The 25,697-nt window shown below is 35.0% G+C and overlaps 1 protein-coding gene across 1 annotated transcript in view; it reads right to left on the bottom strand.

The window, feature by feature from the left end:
- Window positions 1–12,221: 12,221 nt before the first annotated feature.
- LOC139690782 (uncharacterized) overlaps window positions 12,222–25,697 on the bottom strand; it is a 42,411-nt gene continuing 28,935 nt past the window's right edge. The window contains exons 3-5 of the mRNA XM_071588340.1: window positions 19,039–19,330; window positions 16,915–17,212; window positions 12,222–12,326 (exon numbers count right to left, since the gene is read on the bottom strand). Of these exons, the coding sequence (XP_071444441.1) occupies window positions 12,300–12,326; window positions 16,915–17,212; window positions 19,039–19,330 (617 nt within the window). The 3' untranslated portion in view covers window positions 12,222–12,299. The remainder of the gene's footprint in view (window positions 12,327–16,914; window positions 17,213–19,038; window positions 19,331–25,697) is intronic.

Raw genomic sequence — 25,697 nt, 5'->3', positions numbered from 1 at the left:
TTCAAAAAGTTTTTCTTATTTGGATGGAACTAATGTGTTAGGTTAATTGTGCATGGCCGATGCTGTAGAAAATAATCATAAAGGGTAAACTTACTGATTTCTACAAGGAGTGTGCTGCCCAGCACGTTTACTCCTTACAAATTATTGTTTATTCCCTTTTGAAAGATCAAATTCACAATGTTTAGCTCTACAATCTTCGTTTTTCCGCATTTGATTAATTTTGCTGCTCAATTCTCCCTATCATCTCTATTTCAACATAAATTTCAGGCTAGGGAAGTTCTCTTTGCAAGTTAAAAGCTAAATACTTGAGTATCTAAGAAGGATGACTTGTAAAAGTAAAAATACGGAGAGTTGAACCTTTGTCGTTTGAGTGTTTATGCTGCAAAGTGTTTACACATGAAAACACTTATTTCATGAAAAAATATCATTCTCAAAAATTCAGTTTGAAGTGTATTAAACATGGGCTTCAGAATCCCTCTCTCCCCTTTATATTCGAAAAATTGTTCCTTGCAATTAAATGGTGAATGAAAAATATAAATAAATGTTGCTATTATGAGAAAGTTGACATTTAAAAAGTTTTTGTAACCATGTTCCATAATAACTTTTGGCCTGAAATAAAGAACTGGGTACTGAATTTGCATTTCTGCTTAGAGATTGTCTATGCATGTAACCTGTTATAGTATATCTGTAGGAATTAAAAGTCTGGTTGAGTATGATGCTGGTGGTGGGAAGAGTTAGAGGAATTATGGTGACTTGCCAAGGAATCCCAATTCATCAGTACCACATATGCTAAGAAATTAAGCTACTTTAATGCGTAAGTCTACTAGATAAGCCAGAATCAACTTCCATTTGGCAGCTAAACATGTTTGAAATATTAAGGACCCAAGGAGCAGTGGTGATAATATTGACAGGGTTGTTGTCTGTTTGTGTTTGTGATAGTGACATGAGGAAGATAACAAAAGCATCAAAAATATTTATGATGATGAAAATAATAATTATTTATTTTTATTATGCCATTAGTAACATAAGAAAGTTCTTCATAAATAGGATTTATAATAGAACACATAATAAAGATGGAGCAACATTCAATTATCTTTCTTTTATCTAGTACCATTGTGATTAATCATTTCAGTTCAACAAATGAAGTTGGGAATGAAAAATGTTTTGTTATTAGGTTTAATGCTATTTGATGCCTTCATTTTCAAAATTATTTTAATGAGATTTTTTAATGGGTCACCATATAGGTATGTATGTAATAGGGGTTCTATAGTATGGCATTCCAAATTAAATGTTTAAACTGTTGTAATTCTTCATCCTATAGTTAAGTCTTAACTTTTAACTACAGTTTAAACAATTTTTTTGAAATACCTAGCTAATAGTAAGACGTCAATATTGCATTTTTTAATGGTTGAAATTGCATTGGTTAACTTAAGCATTCCATTTATACTTGAACCAACTCGATGTTAGCTTGTGTGCCAATGGTTGTAATTATTATGTGTCAATTTTTAGTTATTTCATTTCTTACTACAGCTTATCTTAAGCCTTATGTATGAATTTTCTCATGATGGAGGAGAATGCGAGTGGAGGAATGGGAGCTTTATAAGTAGCTTGTAAATAAGGGATAAGTAGCTTGTAACTTGGGGATAAGTAGCGTTAAAATAGATTTTTACTGTTAGATAATTTATATCAGGAAGTAAGATAAGCATTGAACTAAAAATAGTATGATTTAATAGGTTGAAAAAATATCATTTCATTCTTGAGATACATTCAGTGCATAATTAATCTTGCAGTATAAAAATTATGTGTAATCAAAGAGTGGGCCGAAAATGAGAGATTTAAATGCTTCCTTCTTATTCCCAATAAAGTTGATGCATTAAGTATCAAGTCATCAAGTTTAGTTTAGGGTATCTATATGTACAACATGGGCATTAAGCTTGTAACTGACTGAGCTATAAATGCCTAGATGTGATTAACTTCAGAAAAGTTGAGTGTTAACTTGAAATGGTAAATTTTAAAAAAAGGGTATGGGCTTATTATGTCACCATTTTGCTTATTTTGCACTTTACTCTTCATTGAAGGAATACTGCTGTGGACTGAAATACAATGAGAAACCAATGGTCATCTTTTTCTTGAGCCAATAATGAAGGCATAGTAAACAGAGATCAGGAGAAACGCTTTTAGTGGGTACATGAAATTAAAAGGAATTTATGCAACAAAGAAGGGATTTAGTAGTGCAGTAGGTAGAGTGTTGGGCTACTGACTGGAAGGCCTGGGTTCAATTCCTGGGGATATCTTAGGGATTCACCTAAGTTGAGTGACTTTTCGGGTACCAGATCTTCCTGTGAAAACACAGGAGAAGGAACTAGACTCCATTCCCTGATGTGTGAATTGCATACATTGTTGGACTTAGTCCTTGGTGAGCTTTATTCTCCCCCATCAAACCAACTCTTGGGTTAATAACTGTGGTTTCTTGGAATCTAACGGACAGGAATTGTTGCAAATATCGTTAAACAAGAGAATCAGGTTATGGAGTATGATTGACTCTCTACCTATTGTTTTGTGTGGGTAGTAGTTTTTATTTGACCAATGGCGAACTTACCTTTGAGAAGTAATTTTTAGGTATCATAATTGTATCCATTTGTTCAAAAGATATAATTTTAAAATTTTGATCTTAAAGTTGGCAAATTCAAATCATCAAATACTTGGAAAACCTTGTAACAGTAGTTATTGCTGAGCCAAAACTATTGTTGAAGAAATTAAATTTGGATAAGTAGCCAAGTAACTAACAACTTAAGATGCATGAATTTCACTGGGTACAAATCATATGCCTTCACCAGGATTTGAACCTCGATGCCTTGAAATTAGGTCAAATACTTCAACCAACAAAGCATCAAAGCCTTTCTCTCACACTGGGAAATGCTGGATTTTTAAAGATCTAGGATCATATCCCTATCAAGTTGAACAATTTTTACTCAATGAAATCGTTGAATTTGTAGATGGTGACTAAAAGTAATTCTTGTGGCATTTCCAATAGTCGTTTGAAATGAATCATGAAGTTTTATTCAATATGCCAGTCGTCAATTGAGTTCTTATGCTAATAATAATAATCTCTTTGATGAGGAGCTTGTTAGTTATTGTTAAATGATAAGAGATGAAGAATTCTTTTGAAAATGTCGTAAACAATTCTGGTATATGTAATTTACAGGTATCATAATAGGATGACCTGTATTCTCTCACTAATTTGGACAAATATTATGAATTTTAACTCATAACTTTTTATTAAAATTCCAAAATGATGCATGAGCTATTGAGTAAGACTTGCAGTTTCTGGCTTGATGGGATGGTAAGAATTCAAACCTAGAAAGGGATTTTGGCACTTTTATACAAAATAAAAAGTTTTAATAAAATATGTGCATTTCTACTTAGAGAGTCATCTTCAGGTACAAGGTAGATACCACATATTTTCAAAATCACAGATTAATATGAGACTTATCTAGGGCCTGAAACTAGTCCTGGGAGTTGAAATGTTTGATATTAATTAAAACATGTAATTTTATAAATAAGTGCTAATATCTTTTTTACTATGAGTCATTTAGTGCTTTTTGGAGGCGGTCCACTTCAAAGCATCGGAAATTATAATATATTGTGGTGATATAGATCTGGATTTTTATTTGACCTGCATGAATTATTTCATATCCTCTGAAGTGATAACAATATGCCATCATTAACCGCTCTTTCATGACTATTACTGGGACTAACTGGTAAATTTTTCTCAAACTCCATCTGTGTTCTGTAGCTATGGGACAGTCTTTGGAAAATAAACAAAATTTAGCATTTTAATTAGGGAGATGGTACTAACATTTTTTCATAGTATATGTTGCCTTGAGTCAGCTGGATATGTCATTCTAGGTCAGATTGTAAGAACATAATTATGTCTGTTGAAAGTGCTATGACCATCCTAATTCCAGGCTGTGAAACCTCGTAATAGGCACTCTTGGGGAGGTAAAAATTATCCCCTATTGGCAGGAAGGCTTATTATGTGTATGCTCCAAAATATTTCCTAGGAGTGAAAATATAAAGATTATTTCTTTGATATTATTTTGTGCCATGCTGTCTTTGTTAATCCAATGGTCATAAATTTGAATAATATCTTAAGGCTATTAATAAATGAATAACTATGTGAACAAAAGGTCCTGTAGAAGGGGTGTCATATGTTAAGAAAGTGTTAAGAAATCTTATTCACCCTACTGTCTAATTTGAGTTCCCATTATGTCCTTTCTATCTCATCACTACGTATTCTGGGGTCCCAGCTATCCATATCTATGTAATATTCTCTTTCTGTCTAATCTTGCTAACCTAATGCCTTTACCATGTAGTTCCTCTACATAGTCTTTCCATCTCTCTTGAATCGTCCCTGGTTTGATTCAAAATTTTTCTGATTTATCTTTTAATGTTTGCATGGATTTTCCCTTTCTACTTCCTAACATTGCTTTTAACTTTCTGTGCAGTGCACCAATTTTGCCTTTCTTATCTAAACTTTCCATATCCTGTCATAGTGTCTTCGAACATGATTCGTTTGCCCATTTATGTGATTCCCATTATAAGCTTTTCATAACTCTTTGAACACTCTTCTACCTAACTCTGTGTTTACATTCATCCATTTTGTACTCTTTATCTCTGTATTCATCTCGTCCATAATCAATGTTTTCCCTGATCTTTTCTAATTTGCTGTTTCTATAAGTACATTTGTGACTTTTCAATATTCCATTTTTCATATGTTCTGATATTTCTTCTGTTGTATCCATCTCCCTTTTTTTGCTAATTATTTTCTCCGCAGTCTATTGATACTCACTCCTGATCATTATGGTTAACACTTATACATTACTAAAATTTTGTGTCTCAGGCGTAACTTTATGTAATTTGCATAACATATTGCAATGAAATGAAATAATTTACTTTTTAATTCGACTCACTTTATTTAAAAAACACGACCCAGGTTTCGACGTTGAACATCATCATCACCTGATGATGACGTTCAACGTCGAAACCTGGGTCGTGTGTTTTAAATAAAGTAAGTGGAATTACAAAGTAAATTATTTCATTTCATTTCTATATCTTATACATTACATTTCATTGACCACCTTCCTTGTTTTATCCGCTTGAATCTGATGCTACACTTTGTTAATATTAATTTATGAACTGAATTCATATCTATTAATAGGAAATGGTGTGAATTAATCCGAGCATGTATTGTGGTGCTTAAACCAAGTTTTCATCATGGAGAAATCCTTTCACTTGCAGAACTATTGCTTTCTCCCAATGGTTATTCCTTGTTCCTATACCATAACCCCCTACCTTATTCCATCTCCTCCTTTGCCTACCATCCTGTTCTAATCTTGCTCCACTACTTTGAAGAAGACCCACACTTATTTCCTCTAATTGATCATATATCCTGTAACCTTCTTCCTCCCTATGATTTATTGGTATGTAGACCTGAACAATGACCAAGTATAGATTGGTTCACTTTTTACTTATACTAATAATATTCTGTTACTCATGTGCTCTATGTTTACTACAAATATTCCTACCTTCTTGTTCAACCAATCAATATTATTGCCTCTCCTCACTGGCCCTTTTCTCCTCCACTATTGCTTAAAACTATCACTCCTGTAATCTCTGCTTTCTTCCATCTCACCTCATACAGCTCTACATTACCTATATTTCCTCTCTCCATCTCCCACAGTGTTGCTATTTTCCCTGTTCTCAACACTGTCCAAATATTCCAAGTTCCTATACTAACTGAGTTGGTCCTCTTCATTGCTGATGCTGTTGATTTCATTTTGGAAGGATTTTGTGAGACAACTGCAGAAGCCTTATCTGTCCCTCTGCTGGACAGAGCAATTGGCTCAGCTGGCCAAGTCCCATAGTTGTCAGGAGTCATACTGAGATCCATGTTCAGTATTGTTGAATGAGATAATTAAATGAGGTGATTTCCCATTGCCCATCTCAATAGTATAATAAACATGACACCATCACACAAATGGCTTCCCTACTGGAGTCAGTCACCTTTAAAGCTGCCTCCCTGAACAACAGATGTTGTGCAGATGTTCTTTTGTTTGCCTCTAACAATTTGACCTACCTGGCATAGTGATTATACCAGGAGCAATTATCATATGCTCAAGTCTGTACAGCTCTAGAGGTCATCTGATCACATGAGTCCTACTACCATGTATAGGTTGTAGTCCATGGGATGGGTATTAGTATTCACCTAGATCTGACATGCAAAAGGTTTGTTAATCCCTTTCTTGAATAAATTAAATATTTTATGCATTCAAGTTTTCATTTAAAGTGATTATTGTCTTTACCGAGGGGCACCTAGGTATTCTTACATTATCAAAGAAATGTGTGGAATGACAGACTTCATTGTACTGAAAGAAATAGTGAATATGTAAGGATTAGCGATTAAATGTTTTTAGCATCTTCATGCTGTTTCATTCGTTTGATTTTGACAATTATTCCTCTGAAGTATTTTAATTTTCGCCTCTTTTGCAATAGATTGTGGAAGAGATAAATACATTGATTAATCAGCAAGATGCACTTGATTCAAAGCAAAGGTAAGGATGAGGAATAGGCTAACTGAAAAAAGTCAAGAGAATCAATTTTTCACTGGTGTACAGATTTATATTAGACCTGTTTACTTTCACCTAGCGTTCATATTACATTCAGGTTTTCTGGATTTTATTCCTAAGAACCTATGTTGATGATGAGAGTCTTTGAATATATTTCAATTAGTGCTGCGATCAGTTATTCATTACGTTTCGATTGTTGACCTTACAGGTTCTACCCTCATATAATTTAAAATCTCTGAGGAAGCATGGGCTTGATTGTTTCCACATGGTTGGTCAGGGTAATGATGCAGTGGCTGGTTTGTATGGCCATTTGCATTATGTTTAGGCATACATTCATTGAGAATTCCTCCTTACTGTCTATGCACACTCTGGTGTACTTTCTCTCGACCTTGCTATTGCTGACTTATGTTCGCAAGCATAGATCCTACATTACATAGTGATCATGGAGTCTCTTGGTAAGTACCTTCTTTAGATATTGCTCAATTCACTGCCCCTGGAAAATAAGATCCAAGAATTTTTACCTGTGTTCGTAGCATAAATCTGCTTACAATCTGCAAAACATAATGGGTCCACAAGCATTAAGCAGGTACATGTTTTAAGGAAAGTTACTCAGCCATTGTGACTGACCTCAAATCTCAGCGTAGTCTTTTCAAGGAAACATGGCAAAATGCTAGGCATGCTGTTTGTTTAAACATTTTGATGTGATTAATAACTCCTCGTACATCATGTGTCATGCTATTTTTTCATCAATATTCATGTTTGTTTCATGCATACATGTTTTTCAGCCGTCACTTGAATGTTTTGAATTTGCTCTGTGATCATTTATGTGTAGCTCAGTATTGTTATTAAAATGAATAGCTTCAAAAGGTTTTAGGATTTTATGGCTAGTGAAAAATTAAAGCAACAAAAAACACTGAAGAAAGAAAATCTGGTTATTTGAAATTGATAAGTGTCAGAATCTTGTGTGAAAGAATTTTACTATGAAACATGGTTAGCATGGCAAGGAAACTATTATTGAAGCAATGTAATAAATGTAGACTGGAGGTTTTTGAGATGTGGGGGTGGAGAAGGATGGAAAGGGTAAAATAGATCGAAAGGAAAACTAACGAAGTACTAGGCATTGCAGGGACAGGGAGAGGATTATTAGTCAAAGTCCAAAGGAGGTAGCAAATGTGAATGCTTGGCACTTGGGGATGGAATTTTAAAGATTGTGATAGAGGGGAGAGCATTTGGCTGGTGAGATAGGGAATGACAAAGGTTTGATGTTGAAAAAGATAGAAATGTTGAAAGATGGGGTAGGTAAAAGGTACAAGGAATTGAAGAACAGTTTTATGTAATTTGGGGTGTCGGGGCACACCTACCTTATCCTTGCATCTAGCTCTCACATTTACCCAGGTAAACATTTATCAAGCATGATGAGATTTTGCACTCTTGTTTCATGCCATTTTTCATTTTTAATCAGTCACTTAAGGCCTCACTCACTTTGTGAATTTTGTAAACTATAATTTACAAAATACATAGATAAAATTAATTTAATGATATAAATTGATTTAGGACTAATTAATTTATTAATCAGTGTCAATTCTTATATTTGATGATTATGATATAAAAAACTGTAGTCTTCAAACCAAAGGTTGGTTTGATAGATGTGGGAAGGGCACACAGTACTAAACCCGACGGTGTGTGAATTCCACACATCAGGCAATGGAGACCAGTCCCTTTCCCTGTGGTTTCCTAGGAAGTGATGGTACCCAAGAAATCACATAGCTTGATTGAAGCTGGTAAAATACCTGATTTTGTTGTGTCTATTTTAAAGGCACAAGTTTGAATGTGTTCTTGGTTACAGCAAGGTAACCCAAAGCTTATTCTGTAGATTGGTATCCTTCAATTGTGATCTTAATAGAATTTGCAATTGAGCAATGGCTGTATACTACATATTTCATGTTCACAAAAATAAGTTTTTTAAAAGCCGGAAAACATTTCATGTTTTATTATGTGGTCATTATATATAATAGCTTCTCCACCCAACTGGGTAGCATGACTTTTGGTCAACTCTATTTTCTAAAAATTTACATTAAGATCATTTATTTTTATTTATTATGAATGGTCAATCAATTGCTGCCTAATCAATTGTGTGAATAAATAAAATGCAATAGTATGGAATTTTTTAATGGTATACACTCAAAATTGAATTTCTCAGAAAAGGTGAACATTTATTTTTAGTTAGCTCCTTTTACCAAAACGTTTTTTTTAGTGCATTGGATTAGACATAACATAAAATATTAGAATAATGCCAATGGTGAAGAGCAATACCAACTCTATTATTGCCTAAAATCTCAGGTTTTTCGCCAGAAAATATTAACCATACCTTTCTTTGGCCACCTTTTTACAACAACTTTAATTTCCATTAGCCAACATTTGTGCACCATGATTAAAATTATATTTAGGAAAACCCTGCCCTAGTGGAATCTCTAAATATTAAAATTGGGTTATTTTATTCCTGCTTGAGGCCCATGTTCATAGTTGTCTTTGCCATTTTCCCATTGTCACCAAACCTTAACTTGTTATGTTCTAATTTTTCTAATTCTTAAAGATAATGAAACCAAAATAAATATTGGGAATTCGTTCTTGTTCATCCTCTAGTGATCTGTTTTATTTGAACTGAAACCTGTAGATTATGGGCCTTAATTTGGCACTCTAATCAAACATGCTTAATAAAACACTTCACAAATGTCAACTGTTGCTTATGAATAAGGAGGCAATATGTGCATTATATGGTAACTCTTTGGAATTGCTGCATTTTATTGCACGTTAGTAGATGACTCTGTCAAACTCAGTGTTGGGTAATCTCCTGAAGTTTCTTTGAAGTAGGTAATAAGTGGCTGTTTCTTTTTGTTAGAAGAATCTTCTCCTATTAGATCCTTTTGAAGTCTTTTCATTATACTTTTTTGCTGCCTTTGATATTGTCATATTTCATATTTTGAATTTGATAGTGAAATGTTTCAACTAATCTAATCATACATTGAATATGAATGCTGAGCAAGCATGCTTTGTAAATTTTGGTGATTACCAAAGTCATTCTGAATTATTACAATTTTTTCAATTTGAAATAAGTGGAATTTTCATATCAGTCATTCTCATCTTAATTCAGTCATCGGCCACATCTCCAGCTTTTATATATTGATAATGAAAATAATTAGTAAATGCATTTTTATTGGTTCTTGGTGGAAAGGTAAAAGTTTTGAAGACCGACTCCAGAATACATAAATGTTTTTCGGTATTTATAAATGAGAATAGTGTTCGAAAGGTTAGCTGATAAAGATTGGAATTCCTAGTGACTGCCTAAATATATTATGAATCCATTGTAACAGATACTGAAGCATTTTATGCTAGTTGATGAGCGAAAATTTCCATTTAGGGATGCGAAGGTCAGTAGCTGGAGTCAATTTTCATGGCTGGTCATGCAGTACCAAAATAATTATCCATCTTCCAGTTAACAATTTTTCTCCTCTGGGTGGTGATATTATATGAACCATACATTTATCAAGTCAAACTATTTGATCTTTTTCTACAAAGTTATTGATTAATTAGGGAATACATTATATTAAACAGAGCCATGCTGTAATCCAAATGTATTAAAAATAAGGCTACTGTGTTCATGTAGGTCCCTAAGTTTAACTTTACTCTTGATCAGATCTTATTTGATGAACATTCTCTCACTATGTACTCATTTTTTAAAGCAAGTAATTTTATTCAATTTTGAAGTAGAGTCTTCATTTTCCACAAGAATTGCAATGGAGTCAAATGGCTATTTTGTTTTTGAAATCATGGCAAATTTGGAAAATTTACTTTGACCTACAAAGAGAGTGGTGGTAACAAAAAGTATAAAATTGAAAGAGGTACAGTCATAAAAAATATGAAAAATATAAATGCAGGTGAATTGCTGATACAATAATATTTGCTCAGAAAATATTGTACTTGTTCAAAAATTATAAAACAGTTATTGCCAATACCATCACTAAATTCATGGAAATTTTCAGTGACAGCATAGTTGAACAAATAGTAAAACTTGCATAATTAAATAAATTTTTAAAAATTGATTGAAATATTGTGCATGCCACTTAAGTGGTTTCTGGATATGTATTTAGTCGTCAACCATTCAGCTTGGTCTTTCATCATATTTTAATGGTTAACAGTGTTTTTAGCCATAACCCTCTTGCAGAATAAGTTACTTGGCTCTTTTGAATCCTTATCCTATATTTTATAAGGACTATTAGTTGCCTCATTGTCAAAAATTGTAAATTAAAAATGCCTTATAGTTCAGCCTGCTGCACTACTTTCCTTTGCTCAAAACCCATACCATGAATTCAAGGTTGGTATTCCTGGATGACTGCAGTAGTCTATCTGATTTTTCTGTCATCCCTAATGGCAGGTATTAAGAAATTGACATCATTGTTTTCACACAGTGCATGTGCCCTTTTTTGTTACCAAGAAAAATGTAATTAAAAAAGGAATTAAAATGACCATTGGATCAAGTGTCATAGTTGCAGTAAATGCAACAAAGCCTTGTAGGTTGTTGTGTCTTCTTTCGATATTTATGGAGTATTCATATTTCAATTGTGACTAATATCACCATTTAAATGAGATCATTCTAGATAAACAAGTGACATCATAATATGGAATCCAATTACTTTTACAGGAAACGGAAATAGGACATCTATTGTCAATATGTTTTCTTCATGAATTGAATTACACAACATCTTAAATAGGAAGCATTTGCTCAGTTTTATTTCTGTGGAGTCTTTTTTCTGGTATGCAGCTGTGTATTTTCAGATGACTTTCATGAGCATTATATGTACTATAACATTTCAGTGATATTACTGTTTCATCATATAAACAATTCCCCCATGAGCACATATTTCCATATGCTTGGTTGAGTGTAACATGTGCACATCATATGGACCCTCAGAATTAATAGGATAGCAGAAATTTCACATTTCAATCATCTTCCCAGTAGTATGCCATTATTTTTTCAACTTATTTAAGGGTATTAATGATTTTTATTTAAGTCAATGATAGCCTCACAATTTGTGCTCCTTTACAAAAATAGCAATGCACAGTAGGCATATGTAAAACACATTTATTCACTTAACAGTCAGTATTTTAAGAATCTAGTGTACATGATGGATTTGGAATACATTAGTGCTACTGCTAGTAAGAAATAATACATTTAACAAATTTCAGCAAAATCAAGAAAATATATTTTGCTGAAATAAAATGTTACCTGTTTAAGCACTGTGTTCCATTGAAATCATTATGTGTGAAGGAGATATGACTAGATATTCTTTAAACAAATTTTCAATAGAGCTTTAAATTGGGATATCATTGGCAAGGAGATTTTAGCTTTGGTTATTACAAATTTGAGATTGGAAAATTCAAAAAGGTCAACAAGAGGAAAATCTCCAAATTTTATCAGAATCTTTTTTAATGCTTCTCAAATAGTTTTAAAGATTTAATGTCAGTAGACACTTCCATTGTAACCATTACTTATAAATTCATAACCAGTATTTACTTTGAACTGTCCATGATAGATTTAAGTTTAACAAATAGGCTTTTAAAATATCATAGCATCTCTTGAGTATCCAGGAAATTTACCATGTCCGAGAGTTATTAGTTACTCTTCTTGTCCATATTATCCTGTAATAAATAAAGTTTATATTAGAGATATAGAGCCCATTTCTATGATAATACATTTTAAATACATATGTAACAAATACAATACTATAGCTTAGAGGTTCCCTGGGCTGTAAGATTTTAGGCCAGGTTTATTTATAATATTTAGTCCCAAAGCAAAATGCTTTCCCTCTGCCCTTATTTCAGTACCCTGAGGGGCATAAAGCTGGTCACTTGACCAGGGTGATCTATCATTCAGAAATCCAGGGTAAACAGCAATTAGCAATATTATTTGGATATAGCAGTACTTAATGAGAAGGTATGTCTTTGGTAAGGATCTTCGCTCAATTTTAAAAATATTCCTCTGATATCTCCCAAATTTTCTGTACATTTAATTAATTACTGAATGCAAGTATATCGGTTAATTAATGCTGGTGAATGGATGAAACACAGGTTAGTAGGTTCACTCTAGTTACATACTGTATTCTCAAGACCTTGAAATTGGAATATGAACCATGCACTTGATATGCATGAAGTGCGTGTATATCTTTGACATTAAAGTAAAATAATACTTACTAAACAGGAAAGTTATAGTTCTAGCAGTAAACAAGTGCATGAAAGAAGCACATACATATGTTTTAAATATGCTGCATTTGCTTGTGCAGTGCATTTAATATTCACAAGTTATTTTATTTTCTGTATATTTGTAAACAGTTTAACTTCATGCTAATTTATGTTTGTGAATTTGGATGGTATCAGTGGTACTATTACTTAGATATTTGGTAGCATACCTAATATAATGATACTATAGATTTTTTATCAAAATATACCATCATAAAATATATTTTTATTATTTTTTTGATTGTCAATCATTTTAGGTTGATTTTGAATGGACACAGACAACATACATACACTTCTTACCCTTGTCTAACAAAACACAACCTGACAATCCACTGTACAATAATTGTATTGTAGGTATTCTACAGGTTTAGTTATGTTTTGGATGGAGACTGCATAACTAGTTGTATAAAAATACCTTTCTTCCCTCTCCTAACCAAAAACACAACCTCAAATCAGGCACTACAGCAGGTCTCTCTACAATTACGAATACTTATTTACTCCCTTCCTTTATGATGGACAGTACAATAAACTGCTCTTCAATTTCACAATCATTCTATCCCCCTTACTCCATCTAACCTTTGATTTCTGCATTTTTTTCCTACTTCTACCTTGTTTGCCTAACATCCTCACCACTATCACAGTCTTCAACATTCCATTTGCCAATCTTAATATAAATCAAAATATTTTGTATCCATATTTCCAACTTCTTTCGATTTCTCTTTATGGTCATTGTTCCTTTCTCACTATGCCTAATATTTCTTCATTTATTTTCCTCTCCATCCAATTTACTTTTCCATCCATATCCATTGCAAAAAATCATAATTAAAACAAAATTGCGGAATGCCAATAAAAACAACATAACAGGGTCAAGCTATATATTCAAAACAGATTTCTGTGAACAATTTATTTAGTGAGTCTCCTTCACAGACATGTTAAAAATTTAGCTTATTTTGCAGCAAAAAGCAGGAGAATTCTAGAGTATATCTAGAATGGGTGTATCTGTGGGTGTTCTAGTACAATCGGTACCTATAGAACCTGACCCTTTCCAGCATGTTCTTTGGCAATAACTGACAATATGCTAGCCAGTTAACCTGGTTGGCATGTTTTCATGTCTCAATATAAGGGTTAATTGGTAGCTGGCATCATGGTAACCATAAACACAGCAATCAACCTGGAGGTTAGTTTGGTAGGTAATGGTGGAGTTTACCCAGTATTAAGCCCGACAACATGTGAAATTCACACATTAGGGTAGGGGGCAAGTTCCTTTCCCTGTGCTGGCTATAATTTCCCAAGATAATCTGGTACCCAAAAAATCGCACAGCTTGGGTGGAGCTGAGAGTGCCCAGAGAGTGCCTGCTAATCAAAGAATTTGTAGCCAGACCCCGATATCCCCTGGCAAAATGATATATGTCGGTGTCAGTTTCTTAGTAATCAGAGGATATTTATTCACCTTGTGAATATTTAACGAAGTATTTAGTGTTTTTAGTAACATTTATATTTTATTTTGGAAAATCAGGTATTTTCAATTTTCAATCTGGTTTTACACATTATATTAATCATAAAATAATAAGAAATTCTAAAATTATGAATTTCTGCATAAACGACCACTGAAATGAAGCACTAGGCTAGATACTGAAAAGGCACCTTATGCAATCAACTACGTTTTGATTCAACAATTATTGCTAATACTTCTGGAATCGTATTCAAGCTATGGAATAATTCCTGACAGAGGACAAAACTATAATTGTTTAGATAATGATTATGGTAGGTGATACCTGTTATAGTTTTCCTATTGCTGTTTAAATGGAATATTGTTTGATGTGATTTTCCATGTTTTAATGACTGTGGCAGCTTCAAATACTAAACTAGTGAACTAAATACAGTAGTAAAATAAATTGTTTCATATCATTCAAAAGAGTAATTTTGTCCTGAGCACTTGAAATCAAGGGGATGTGTTTGCTTGATCAGCCTTTTACTTCCTTTAGATTTATTTTTCTTTATATATTCTTATGCTTTTACTCCTCTACCTTCAACAGGTTTCCAGTGGTACTTTATCATAATTAAAATGGATATATCAGCCCAGGAAATTATTCTGTTAAAATAATTGAAATTATTCCTTTTGAGTTTACGATTGATTAAAAAAATAATTGTGTTGTAAGTTGGCTAATGACTCAAACTATTTTTCTATATTTTATCACCCTGATATTCATGGTAATGAAATAGAATTCATAAATGCTAGGAAATGAAAACTGTGGAACCTACAAAATTTTATATTTTTTAACTGGCAATTTTTTAAATTTTTTCTATTATTTTTTTAAGCTAGCTAGTGAACTATTTCTCAAAAAGTATAAAATTAGCATTAGTCATATTCAGCAATAGTTGTATTTGGCATTAATTACTGAGATTAGTGTATACTACATTATCCATAACTTTTTGGAAATTAGAAAACCTGCAGAAAATGTTTTTGTGTGAAAATACAGGCAATTAATGAAGTTTACCTTTGTTAAATTTTATTTCAGTTCCTATTCAGTGTTATCTCTGGAGTGCATGAAGTCATGAGGCAATGCACAATATCTCTCCTCTAGCTGATAATCAAATACTATGAAAATACATAATTTATCCTAATATTTTAAATATTAATAACATTTTATTAATAAAATTTTTAAATAAATGATTATAAGTTGAAAGTTCGCAGGACTATTTCTTATAAAATTCTTGAGTGTTTTAAGTTCAACAAACCTAAATTTAAAAAAATCATAATTAAATCAGGAAAGTATGTATACTAAAAAGTTAGATGTTTATGTTGGAAAAAATATATACTGTTAACATTTTCTATATTAAGAACAAACCTAAGCATTCATAGAAAACCATTTTACATATTTAATTTTCAATACTTGCATTTACTTATTAATTCATATACACAACAGAAATTAAGATGTCAATCAATGGAAATATATCCTGCTTCCATGTATTTATTCATGCTTTCCGTTGAATGGGTTCCAAATCCCTATGCAAAGGATCAAATCCAGTGTACAATGAGTACTTGCTCAAAAAACCTTCAAAAAAAGGCCTTAATGCCTTTTTAAAAGGTTGATGGTTTTAGAGTTTTAATGGCTTTATATCTTCGATTTCACATCTTTATTAACTCCTCCAATATCTTAAAAAATCTTTCTTTTTACAGATGCTTCGTGGATGACCTGGTAGCTTGAAATCACAGGCATGTGTACCACAAGGCAACTAGGGGCTGTGACCATAATCCATAAGATCTGCCATGATTTTGAGTGACTTTTTCTCCTATATAACAGCTGTAAGTAGAATGAACAATTTTTTACTATGCTTTTCCATTAATTGTCTGATGCCCATTCATCATAGGATGAAGATAAGGAAGAGTAACAAATGGTAGCATAGATATGAATTGAATACATTAACATACTGGAGAATGGCTTAGAGTTGCATTCAAAGAATTTATTTACCTGCAAGAATGTTTACCATCTCTTCAGACCCATGAGCCTGATTCTAGCCGGGTTGGAAAATTTCTAAAGAATAATTTTTTCTTTCCGATATTTTATCGGTATAGAGCTATGAAGTCATAATTTCTCCACAAATTTTGGTGTGCTAGTATGTACCTTATTTCTGATTTTTGAAAATGTAAGCAAATAATCCATACATTTTGTGTATTCTGGCTTATGCACTCAAGTAGGTAGTTTATATGGGATCCGCTGTGTTTATGAGATTGTTGATGTTATGAAAGTTCTTCTGAAAAGCCTTCCTAACCTTGCTGCTTAAGTCATGCAGATCATCTTTTCAATGCATGTACTATATTTGCCATTTCAATGATTTTCATGGCTTTAGTTAACGTAGGAAAAGTGTAATTAATCTACTGGGAAGTAGTAATTTTATTAGCCAAGTGGCATAATAGATATGTGTGGTAGGTAAAATTTATTAAAATAAACTAAGTTTCAAAAGGTGCTCTTTGGTCTTTTTTACACACCCATAAATTCAATATTCGGAGTCGTCTCAATGCCTTTCTGCTCATTCTTCTCCCTTCACCTTGAGCTTCCATTACATCTTCAGTGAAGACATCTCTGCCCTTTGATTCATTTGCCTGGTCTTCTCCTTCGCCCTCCTGATCCTCTTCTGGGTCGGCTAATACCACCAGTCCCCTGCTTAGTTCGCCATCAGGTGCAGAGGCAAAACCAAAAATGCCCACACCACCACCAAAGTCATTTCCTGATGATACTGGTATGCCGTCCATTTGAAGCTTGCTGCTTCTTAAGAGCTTTCTGGCCCTGTTGACATAGATTGGAAAGGATTAGCTAGTATATTTTATTTGATTTGCAGATATTTTCATTATTTAGAATGTACATAGTTTGTATAAAAAGTATCGGGAAAAGTTTTGAAAAAATTAATTTATTTCAGATATTGTTACAATGCCTCAAAATTCTTCAAAGTACATCCCTTGAGTATCGGCACACTCTTAAGGGTGGATTTTCTACGACTCGAAGGCCTTCTGGTTGGGGGATTCCGGGAGTTCGTTAGGGTTACGCGTGGAAGCTTCTTTGACGTCACTTTGAGTCCCATGGCGGTGTCCTTTGAGCGAGAATTACACTTTTGGAATTATGAAATAGTCTGCTAGTGCCAAGTCGGTACTTTAAGGGGGTTGGGGAATCGTTTCCATGTCGTCGCAGAAGGTCTTCGCTGGCAGACAGTTGACTCTGTTCTTGATCGTCCATCAAGAACTTCGGGTCGAGTTTAGCGCAGATCTAGCGTATCGCCAAATTTTCAGTGATAATGATTTGCACTGTCATTTTATCAATGCCAATACGATATGAAAATATGCGCACACTTAACTGAACGTCTGAATCCAGCACTTTACGCACGCGTCAGGAAAAAATCGTTACCGATTTTAATGCAAAACTTGTATAAAAAAATTAAGTATCAATGCTGCAATTTACTATCTCAAATCGTGGATATGTTATTGAACATTAATTTGTGCAGGTGCACTTTATCTTTTTAAGTACTTTTTCTCAAAATATTTAGCTGACCCATGTTCCAAAATGTTATTGGTTGGAGCAACGATCCTTTGAATATTCTATATTATATTAATTGTTTCCTCTGAAATAATATCTTCCTCACTTTCGCAAACTTGTAACAGTCACAGAAATTTTGAAAATTAAGTAAGCCTTTAATGAGACTTGATCATAGACTGAAATATTGGCTGTCCCATATGACAAAGGCAGGTGAAGATAATTATTAAATATGTATGAGGGACATAAGCTAGAATAGCTGCAACAGATACCTATTTAAGAAGTGTATTGGAGGAGGGCGGGCGGAGTAGTAAGGCTACTAAAAGAAGAATTTTATTAGGTTAAGTATTATTCACCAAGATGCCGGAGTTGATGACATGCACCTTAAATAAAGATTTACAGAAAAGACTGGTGACATTTTGTGATAAGGCAAGAGGATAAGTGGTGCTGATTGGAGGCTTTTGTGATGGAGTAGATAAGAATAGAGAAAATAAAATGAATGGAAAGGAAAACAAACAATGAAGTTCTAGGCATTGTGGGTGAAAAGAGACTTTTTGAGAGAAATTCGAAGTAGGCAGGACAAGTTTACGGTGGAGACACTGAAAGGCAATAGGATGTTGAATATGGTAATAGAGGGGAGAATGCGGGGAAAGTGAGGCGAAGGGAGGGAAATAACAGGCATTTAGGATAAAATTAACGTTTGAGGCTATTTTGGGCCCTATAAGTGAGGAAATATACGTCCTTTGTAGTTATAATTCATAAAAAATGCAGTTTTTATGAACACAATATGTCTCGCAAATAGTTTTAAAGGTGAAAATAGGGCTTAATTTCTTTCGTGTTTTCGAGGAAAGCGAGTTAAGTTCTGGAGTTAACAGTTAACGTCACGTCTCAGTCTACCGCTTCAAAACCATTTCACTTCTTCAACAGAGGCGGTTATTCTTTCGATTCACGCCTCAGAAGTTCTCAATGTGTTTCAAAATCATTTAATCACTATAGAACAGAGCTATTGACATGACGGTTATAGTCTTTTGGTAGAAGATAATTTGACGTCATGACTCTTATTTCAAAATAAGTAGCAGTAATCCTACCGATGGCTTGGCGCTCCTTGGTTCACGTCCAGAAGCCTGCGCCATATTTTGGCTCCCGCCGTCGAGTCCTCCTCGGATGAGCCTTCGTCGTCTCCTCCTTCGCCCTCGGGGTCCAACCGATTGGCCGCCATCAGCTTGGAGATGAACCAGAGCGTGTCCTGGGGGTCAGAGCTCGAAGGGGGCGAGGTTGCCTCTTGAGAGAGCGCTCCTCTAGAAATCCTACCCGATTCACCCAAGAGATCTTCGTTCACATAGCCTCTCGCGCCTGCTCCACCGCTCCTCTTGCCATGAGCTGAAAGGTCAAATTAAAAATTATATTTTTTATGAAGCAAGTTGATTGCAAAGCAAGCAAGGTGGTGCAAATTATTCGAATCGCCTTCAATTTGACGCTAGAGATACAAGAGAAGGAATCTCAAGAGGAGAAGAATATTTTGAGGTGTGACCTATTTGGTGTATTTGGTCTCGTAACTCAGTACTTTTGTTTTTAAATGGATTTTTGATGGCTGGTGGAACATATCCTCGCGGCATCGAATGCTGTGTCCTCTAATAAACTGTGTCCTCGCTTTCTTAGCTGTTAAAATCTGTGTCCTCACTTTAAATGACCATGGTAGATACATATATGCATTTTGAGGATTAAGTATCGTGCTTATTTGATTATTACCTTACAAATATTTTATGTGCGTAAAAACTGAATTTATTACTATTTAAAATAACGTGCGACATAAAGAGTGCACATTGAGAGTTTGGAATGCTCTATAAGACCTAGAAATAAGTGCTGGAAGTTTGAATTGCCTTTCAAGTTGTCATTTTTACCTAAGAATTATGAAATTTCTTCATCCTTTTCGACCGTGTTATGTGACAGATTTTAAGCATTAATATATTTATTTCCATACTTCTTCCAGGAGTTCAATAAAATTTAGAGACCAGGAATGGAATGTGAATTTGTAAAATATCGAGTTGGTCTTGGGTTTCGTTCTCGACTTAAGGGATGTTGCTGGAAGGGCTATGTGTCGCTCATCGACCCGTGATTGTAATAATTTTTATGGGGTTTAATTTCTCTCCTACGCCATCCAGAGAAAATTTTACTTCAACAGCCAAATACTTTGGTATAGTAAGCCAATATGCTTTATTAATTCTGGGGGATGAACGTATCTGATACCTAAGATACTGGTTTACGATTTATTTATTTAAAATCAAATATTTACTTATTTGTTGGAACGTGACGGACGTCAACCAACATTAAACTCTTTTTTCATATAGCCCTATTGTTACCTCAGACCTTTCCGTGGTGTAGTATGTATATGAACGCTACGTTCATGTACGTACTAAACCACGGAATCCATCCAATAGGTCAAGGCAGCCGCGAGATCTGTTTGTTTGCTTTAGGAAGGCAGGATAAGAATGACACACAATTTCCCTCTCGAAGTCCTCTTTCGTAATAATCGTCTATTGTCAGTAGCAGGAGATGATTTCCTTAATCATCTCGATGCTGACAGGGAGAGTGGGTGGGATGCACTAATCTTGCAAATGTTTGCAATCACTTTTCCCATCCTTTTCTCGAATGCCATTATGAAGGACCTCCGCGTCTTAAATGCCTTCTGAACCACGAGAAAACCAGATTTGAGGAAATTTTTTCGATTACCTGTCTTATTGCAGCTAAGAAGCCAGATCGGAATGAGACTTGAAGTGCGTTTCTTGCTAAGATGTCCGACTCTCAATTTTAAAAAATAACAAATTCAACTGTGGGTATGAGAAGAAACAGGAGGCGGTATTCGAAATTATTCAAATTGTGATAAGGCCCAAGGTCACGTAATAGTACTTAATTTTCTTTCAAAAGACATACTTTGTTGTAATCTCCTTTGATTTCAAAATATATCGAAACACAATTAATGTTTTTTGTTCAATTCATAAATTAAAAGGGATGTTTTATATGCAATAGTGGATTAACCGGGTTGGCACCGCAGTGGTTGGATAAGAGGGAAAATGACTATACGTAAATTTGAGCCTTTTTTTACAGTGAAGTATCTTCATCGGAGATACATGACTTACCAAACGGATGTTTTCATAAAATTTCGGTTTATCATTCCCGTCAAATTATAATGAATGATACTGGAGATAAAATTCGAAGGACCTAAAACTTCAATTTTTAGCCTTAACAACCGAGATTAAACATGGATTTACATTAACTAATCACATGAACAGCTCTACTCGTATCAATAATTCTAACATAATATGAAGGTTTTATCACAGGTAATCCAGATTACTTGTTTTATGATTAATTATTTTACGTTTATTGCTTCAGTGCATTGATTCAGAATCTCTTAGTGGAGATTGAACCACAAGTCCACACCTTTGTGGCAGAGGATCGCAAGATCCTCTGTTGCAATGGTGTGTACGGTTCCGACTGAAAGACCGGTCTCCTCACTGATAAGGGCGATGGTTAAACGCCTGTCAGAGTCCAAAACGTTTTTCACTTTGGCTACCTGAGCATCGGTTCGAGCGGTCGCCGGGCGTCCGACGCGGTGCTCGTCTTCGACGAGCTCCCGGCCTTCCTTTAACATTTAGTGCCACTCAAAAACTACTGTGCGGCTTAAGGTATCATCCCCATAAGCCTGTATAATGAGTTCAAGGGTCTCCGACGCGGATTTACCGAGTTTAACGCAAAACTTCACAACGTAGCGTTGCTCGACGGTGCGCTCCATGCTGGTGTGACGACACCTCAAACAATCACTCGTCACAAAAGTCCACCTCCTGTTTCAACGCCTGGCGGTGACTGAACTAAAGTGCGCCTGATTGGTGGGGGACCCCTCTACCGAGCCGACCGGTCGGACCCCCATCCACCGCTCCGTTGAGGCTACAGCGAACCAGTCACGATGCTTATTGTACGGACCCTGTAGTTAGTTGTGTTGCCATAATTGTGAAAGTGTTTACAGTTGAATATTTCCAAAGTATTTACGTAAGGTGATAAAGTTTGATGCCTACCCTGAGTGTTTTTAGGTACGCAACTGGATAATCGCGTGCGTGTTTGATACAATACCAAGTGTCTGAAGTTACCTTGACTCTTGCGCCTACGTTGCTAAGCTGTTGAAATGTAATATGTAGCTCAGTAACTGCAGAGCATGCAGAGATTTGTGGGCTAGGCTAGCATAGTTGGTTGCATGATGTGGTCTGCGTGGTACTGAAGTAAATTGCCCAATGCAGTTACTGATAGATTCCCCACCAACAGGAGTCGTGTTTCAAGTTAAAACTCAGATGCCATACTTACGTCGTTCGAAAATATACTGAAACTGACTTTGATGGATGATCATCATTTGAGTTATTTATTTATAATACTAAAAAAACGCCAATTACAGGCTAAACTCCGTTAGAAATATTCTATGTAGTTGACTTTCATTTGACGCTGGATAAAGGCAATTTCAGAACAGTTTTATGATTTTCAATTGTATCAAATAACATTAACACTTTTTTACTTCCATATGTGTAATTGAAATCATGAAAATAGGGATTATTTTAAATTATGTTGTTAATAATTATTAAGAATAGTTTACTCATCAAGTTTGGCTTTTGTTGAATGTACTAGTACTTAAGCGCTGCAAAATTTCTAAGCCCCACCTAGTATAGCACTAACTAAATACGGTAGAACTTGGATTGAAATCTTATTTCACTCCACGTACTTTCTGTCTCCCTTCATTCCGTCCAGCATGAATCCTCTCTGCCATTCTCTGCCACATCTACCAAACTATCAGCTTTCTGTCTTCAAATTTCCATTGCTACCCAATATTCCCGTCATCCACTTGTCCTACCTTCTTTGAATTTCTTCAACAATCATCTGTTCTCCCCAACCATGCCTAGAACTTCATTTGTTTTCATTTCCGTTGGTTTCACTTTTTCCATCCTCTTCCTCGTCCATATCTTAAAATGCTTTAACCTATCCATATCACATTGCCTCAGCAACCACATTTCCGAGACATACGATTCTACGCTCCGGTTAAACGCTCCAGAGCTACGATTCATATGAACATTTTCAATATTCTTTTCTTTACATATTTTTTCTTGGTTTCAGTCATCAAATCTCTTTGTAACGCAGTCCACCCTCTATAAAACTCTAAAAAGGTGAAGTAATTGACTTGCTCCTGTTTATACCACCGAAATTCAATGTTTATCTTAACCTTCCTATTTCTGGAGAACCTGATTATCTTTGTTTTCTTTTCATATAATATTTATTATCAAATCGATTCGGTAATAATATCAGGCATAATTTCAATTCTTTATTTTATCAGTTTTGTGTTACATTATAAATCTACCATAATAATGATGATTGATTTGGTTGCTCACCGTTGAACTTAGAGAAAAACTGCGATTAATGTGGGAGGATAGTTTAGGAAGTATTCCTTGACATTTATTTTGTGGGCATTAGTTTAATTCTTCGCATGCTCAATTCACGACTTACAATCCATGGTCTTTTTGGACCGAAGCTGCATTTATTGACACGTGTAGTGCATATATTTTTTTAGATTAAGTTGTCTCCCCCCCTCTCCGTGTCGTCACCCCATCTCGTCGCTCTCGCTACTCGCGACGGAACAGAGCTCGTCGGGGGATCGACGCCAAAGGGGCCGGGGGCTTTAAGTGTTCCTCGATCGATGGCGGAGAGACCAGTTTGGGCTAAGTGTTTCCGAACACGGGAGAAGAGTGAGATGTTCGCAGCAGGCAGCGGCGCGATTCGCCGGAAAGCACCCTTCTTTAGCTTTTTACCGGGAGGAGTTGGGCGGCCGAGATACAAGGAAGATATTTTGGGGGATCACAGGGTGGTGAGACGTAGGGGTGGGACGGAGTGTTTTGGGGGAGCTTCAAGGGAAGGGTGCGGGGAGGGCAAAGTTGGATGGGACGGGGGACGGTTGGAGGCGAAGGGAGGGGTGGTGGATGGCGGGTGAGATTATTGCACGAGAGATGGAGCAGGACGGATAGGTCAGTGGGCGGGAGGATGGAGAGAGGGAAAGGATGGGGGGGGGGCGTGGGAAGGAAAGCGGGCAGGGGTGGGTGTCTGAACGGGAAGAGGGAGAAAGCACCGCGCTGCGTCGCGCAGTGTATGATGATGTTAAATTGTCGTTTTTATCCGAGGGAATTCGATTACGCGGGTCCTTACTGACGCACGTGCTGCCGGCAGATGCACCTTGTCGGCACTTCTTCGCCACTTTCGAGATGAATGAGAGATAAAGAGACTAGCTCCGCCTGTGGCTTCTCGTGTAAGTTGGAGGAAATGAAGATCGTTTACGAGCCCCACAGATATAAAATATTTTGACCACCTACGTAATAAATCCCTTGATGCCCCAATGAAATTTTGCAATGCGTTAACGACTTTCCCGAGATACCTTTCATGGCGAACAAGAGTGGAGCTACATATAATTGCTGAGCAGTAAATGGTTTTTTGAGGACACGGCTTTATTTTCAGATACGATTTTATTTTCGGTTTGACATGTTTTTTCTCATCCTTCATTACTCTGTTTTACTCGTTTGATTTTAAAATTGGAGTAATCCCCAAAATGGTTTAGCAAATATTAAAGCGAATGCGATTCTGTTATTGGAATCTTCTGTAGGCTTACGTCGAAATGGAGGCTTGTGGAACCAGAGAATGGAAGTTTTTTATAGAGGATAATATTTTTCACCTCATTCTGTGAATAATTCTTCTTAATATGGTTTCATAAATGAAAATGTTTTGTTTCTAATAATTAATATTATTCTCTTTTTTTCTTAGTATTTTTTGTAAAATATCAGTTGATTTCGGTTGTGATAATTGCATTGTAATTTTTCATTTGTGATTTATTTTCGCCCCGTATGGCTGTGCAAATTTTGCTTAGTTAATGAATGAAATTTGAATTTCATTGAGTCATTTGACATATTTTAATTACAGAATTATATGGAAAAGGAGAGAATATCATTATATAAATTTGAAATTTGATTGATAATTATTCCAAATTTAATCTTCACTGCAATAAGAATATGGTTTTATTTCGTTGGTTTATTACTATTTTTATTTCAAGTGAGAATTCGAATTCCTTGGGGTGCTTCGTGAAACTTTGGTATTTTAATCGTATCAGCGATTACCAGTGAAAACCTTTTTCTCTATTCAATTTATTAAAATGCCTTCCTAATCATAGTGAATCATTTGCAGTAAGTATTTTGGAAATTCCTTGAAAGAAAGTGCAAATGCCAAATGAGAGTGAAAACGGACAAAATGAATAATTGCCATTAACGTCCCTTTAATTTCAGGTCAAAAAGGTTATAGTATCAGGTTTCATCCCGAGAGAGTTAATGACCGAAAGAAAAATGAGTAATCCAAGTTACATAGTGAAAACAGTACGCATTCGATACCCCTTCCTCTTTGCGTCGAAACGTAATGCATAAGTTTGGCACCTTTTTCCATAATATTTCATATGGAAAATTGGTAATTTACTTCGTCAACCAATGTCTACTTCAATCTTTTACTTTAATGTTTCAAACAGGAGAGATAAAGTTCCTCGCAAAAGCAGCAATCCAATTACAAGCGTTAAAAGCACGAAAAAATCACCTCGACACATTTTCTTCGGACTTTTACGATCGATAAAAATTTACAAACTGAGGTGGAATAGCTCTTTTTCCATGAAGAGATGCGCAAATCTCGC

The sequence above is a fragment of the Hetaerina americana genome, unplaced genomic scaffold, assembly GCF_022747635.1.
Source record: "Hetaerina americana unplaced genomic scaffold, ioHetAmer1.1.p SCAF_3, whole genome shotgun sequence".
Classification (NCBI taxonomy): domain Eukaryota; kingdom Metazoa; phylum Arthropoda; class Insecta; order Odonata; family Calopterygidae; genus Hetaerina; species Hetaerina americana.
This window is presented reverse-complemented; position numbering and strand designations above follow the sequence as displayed.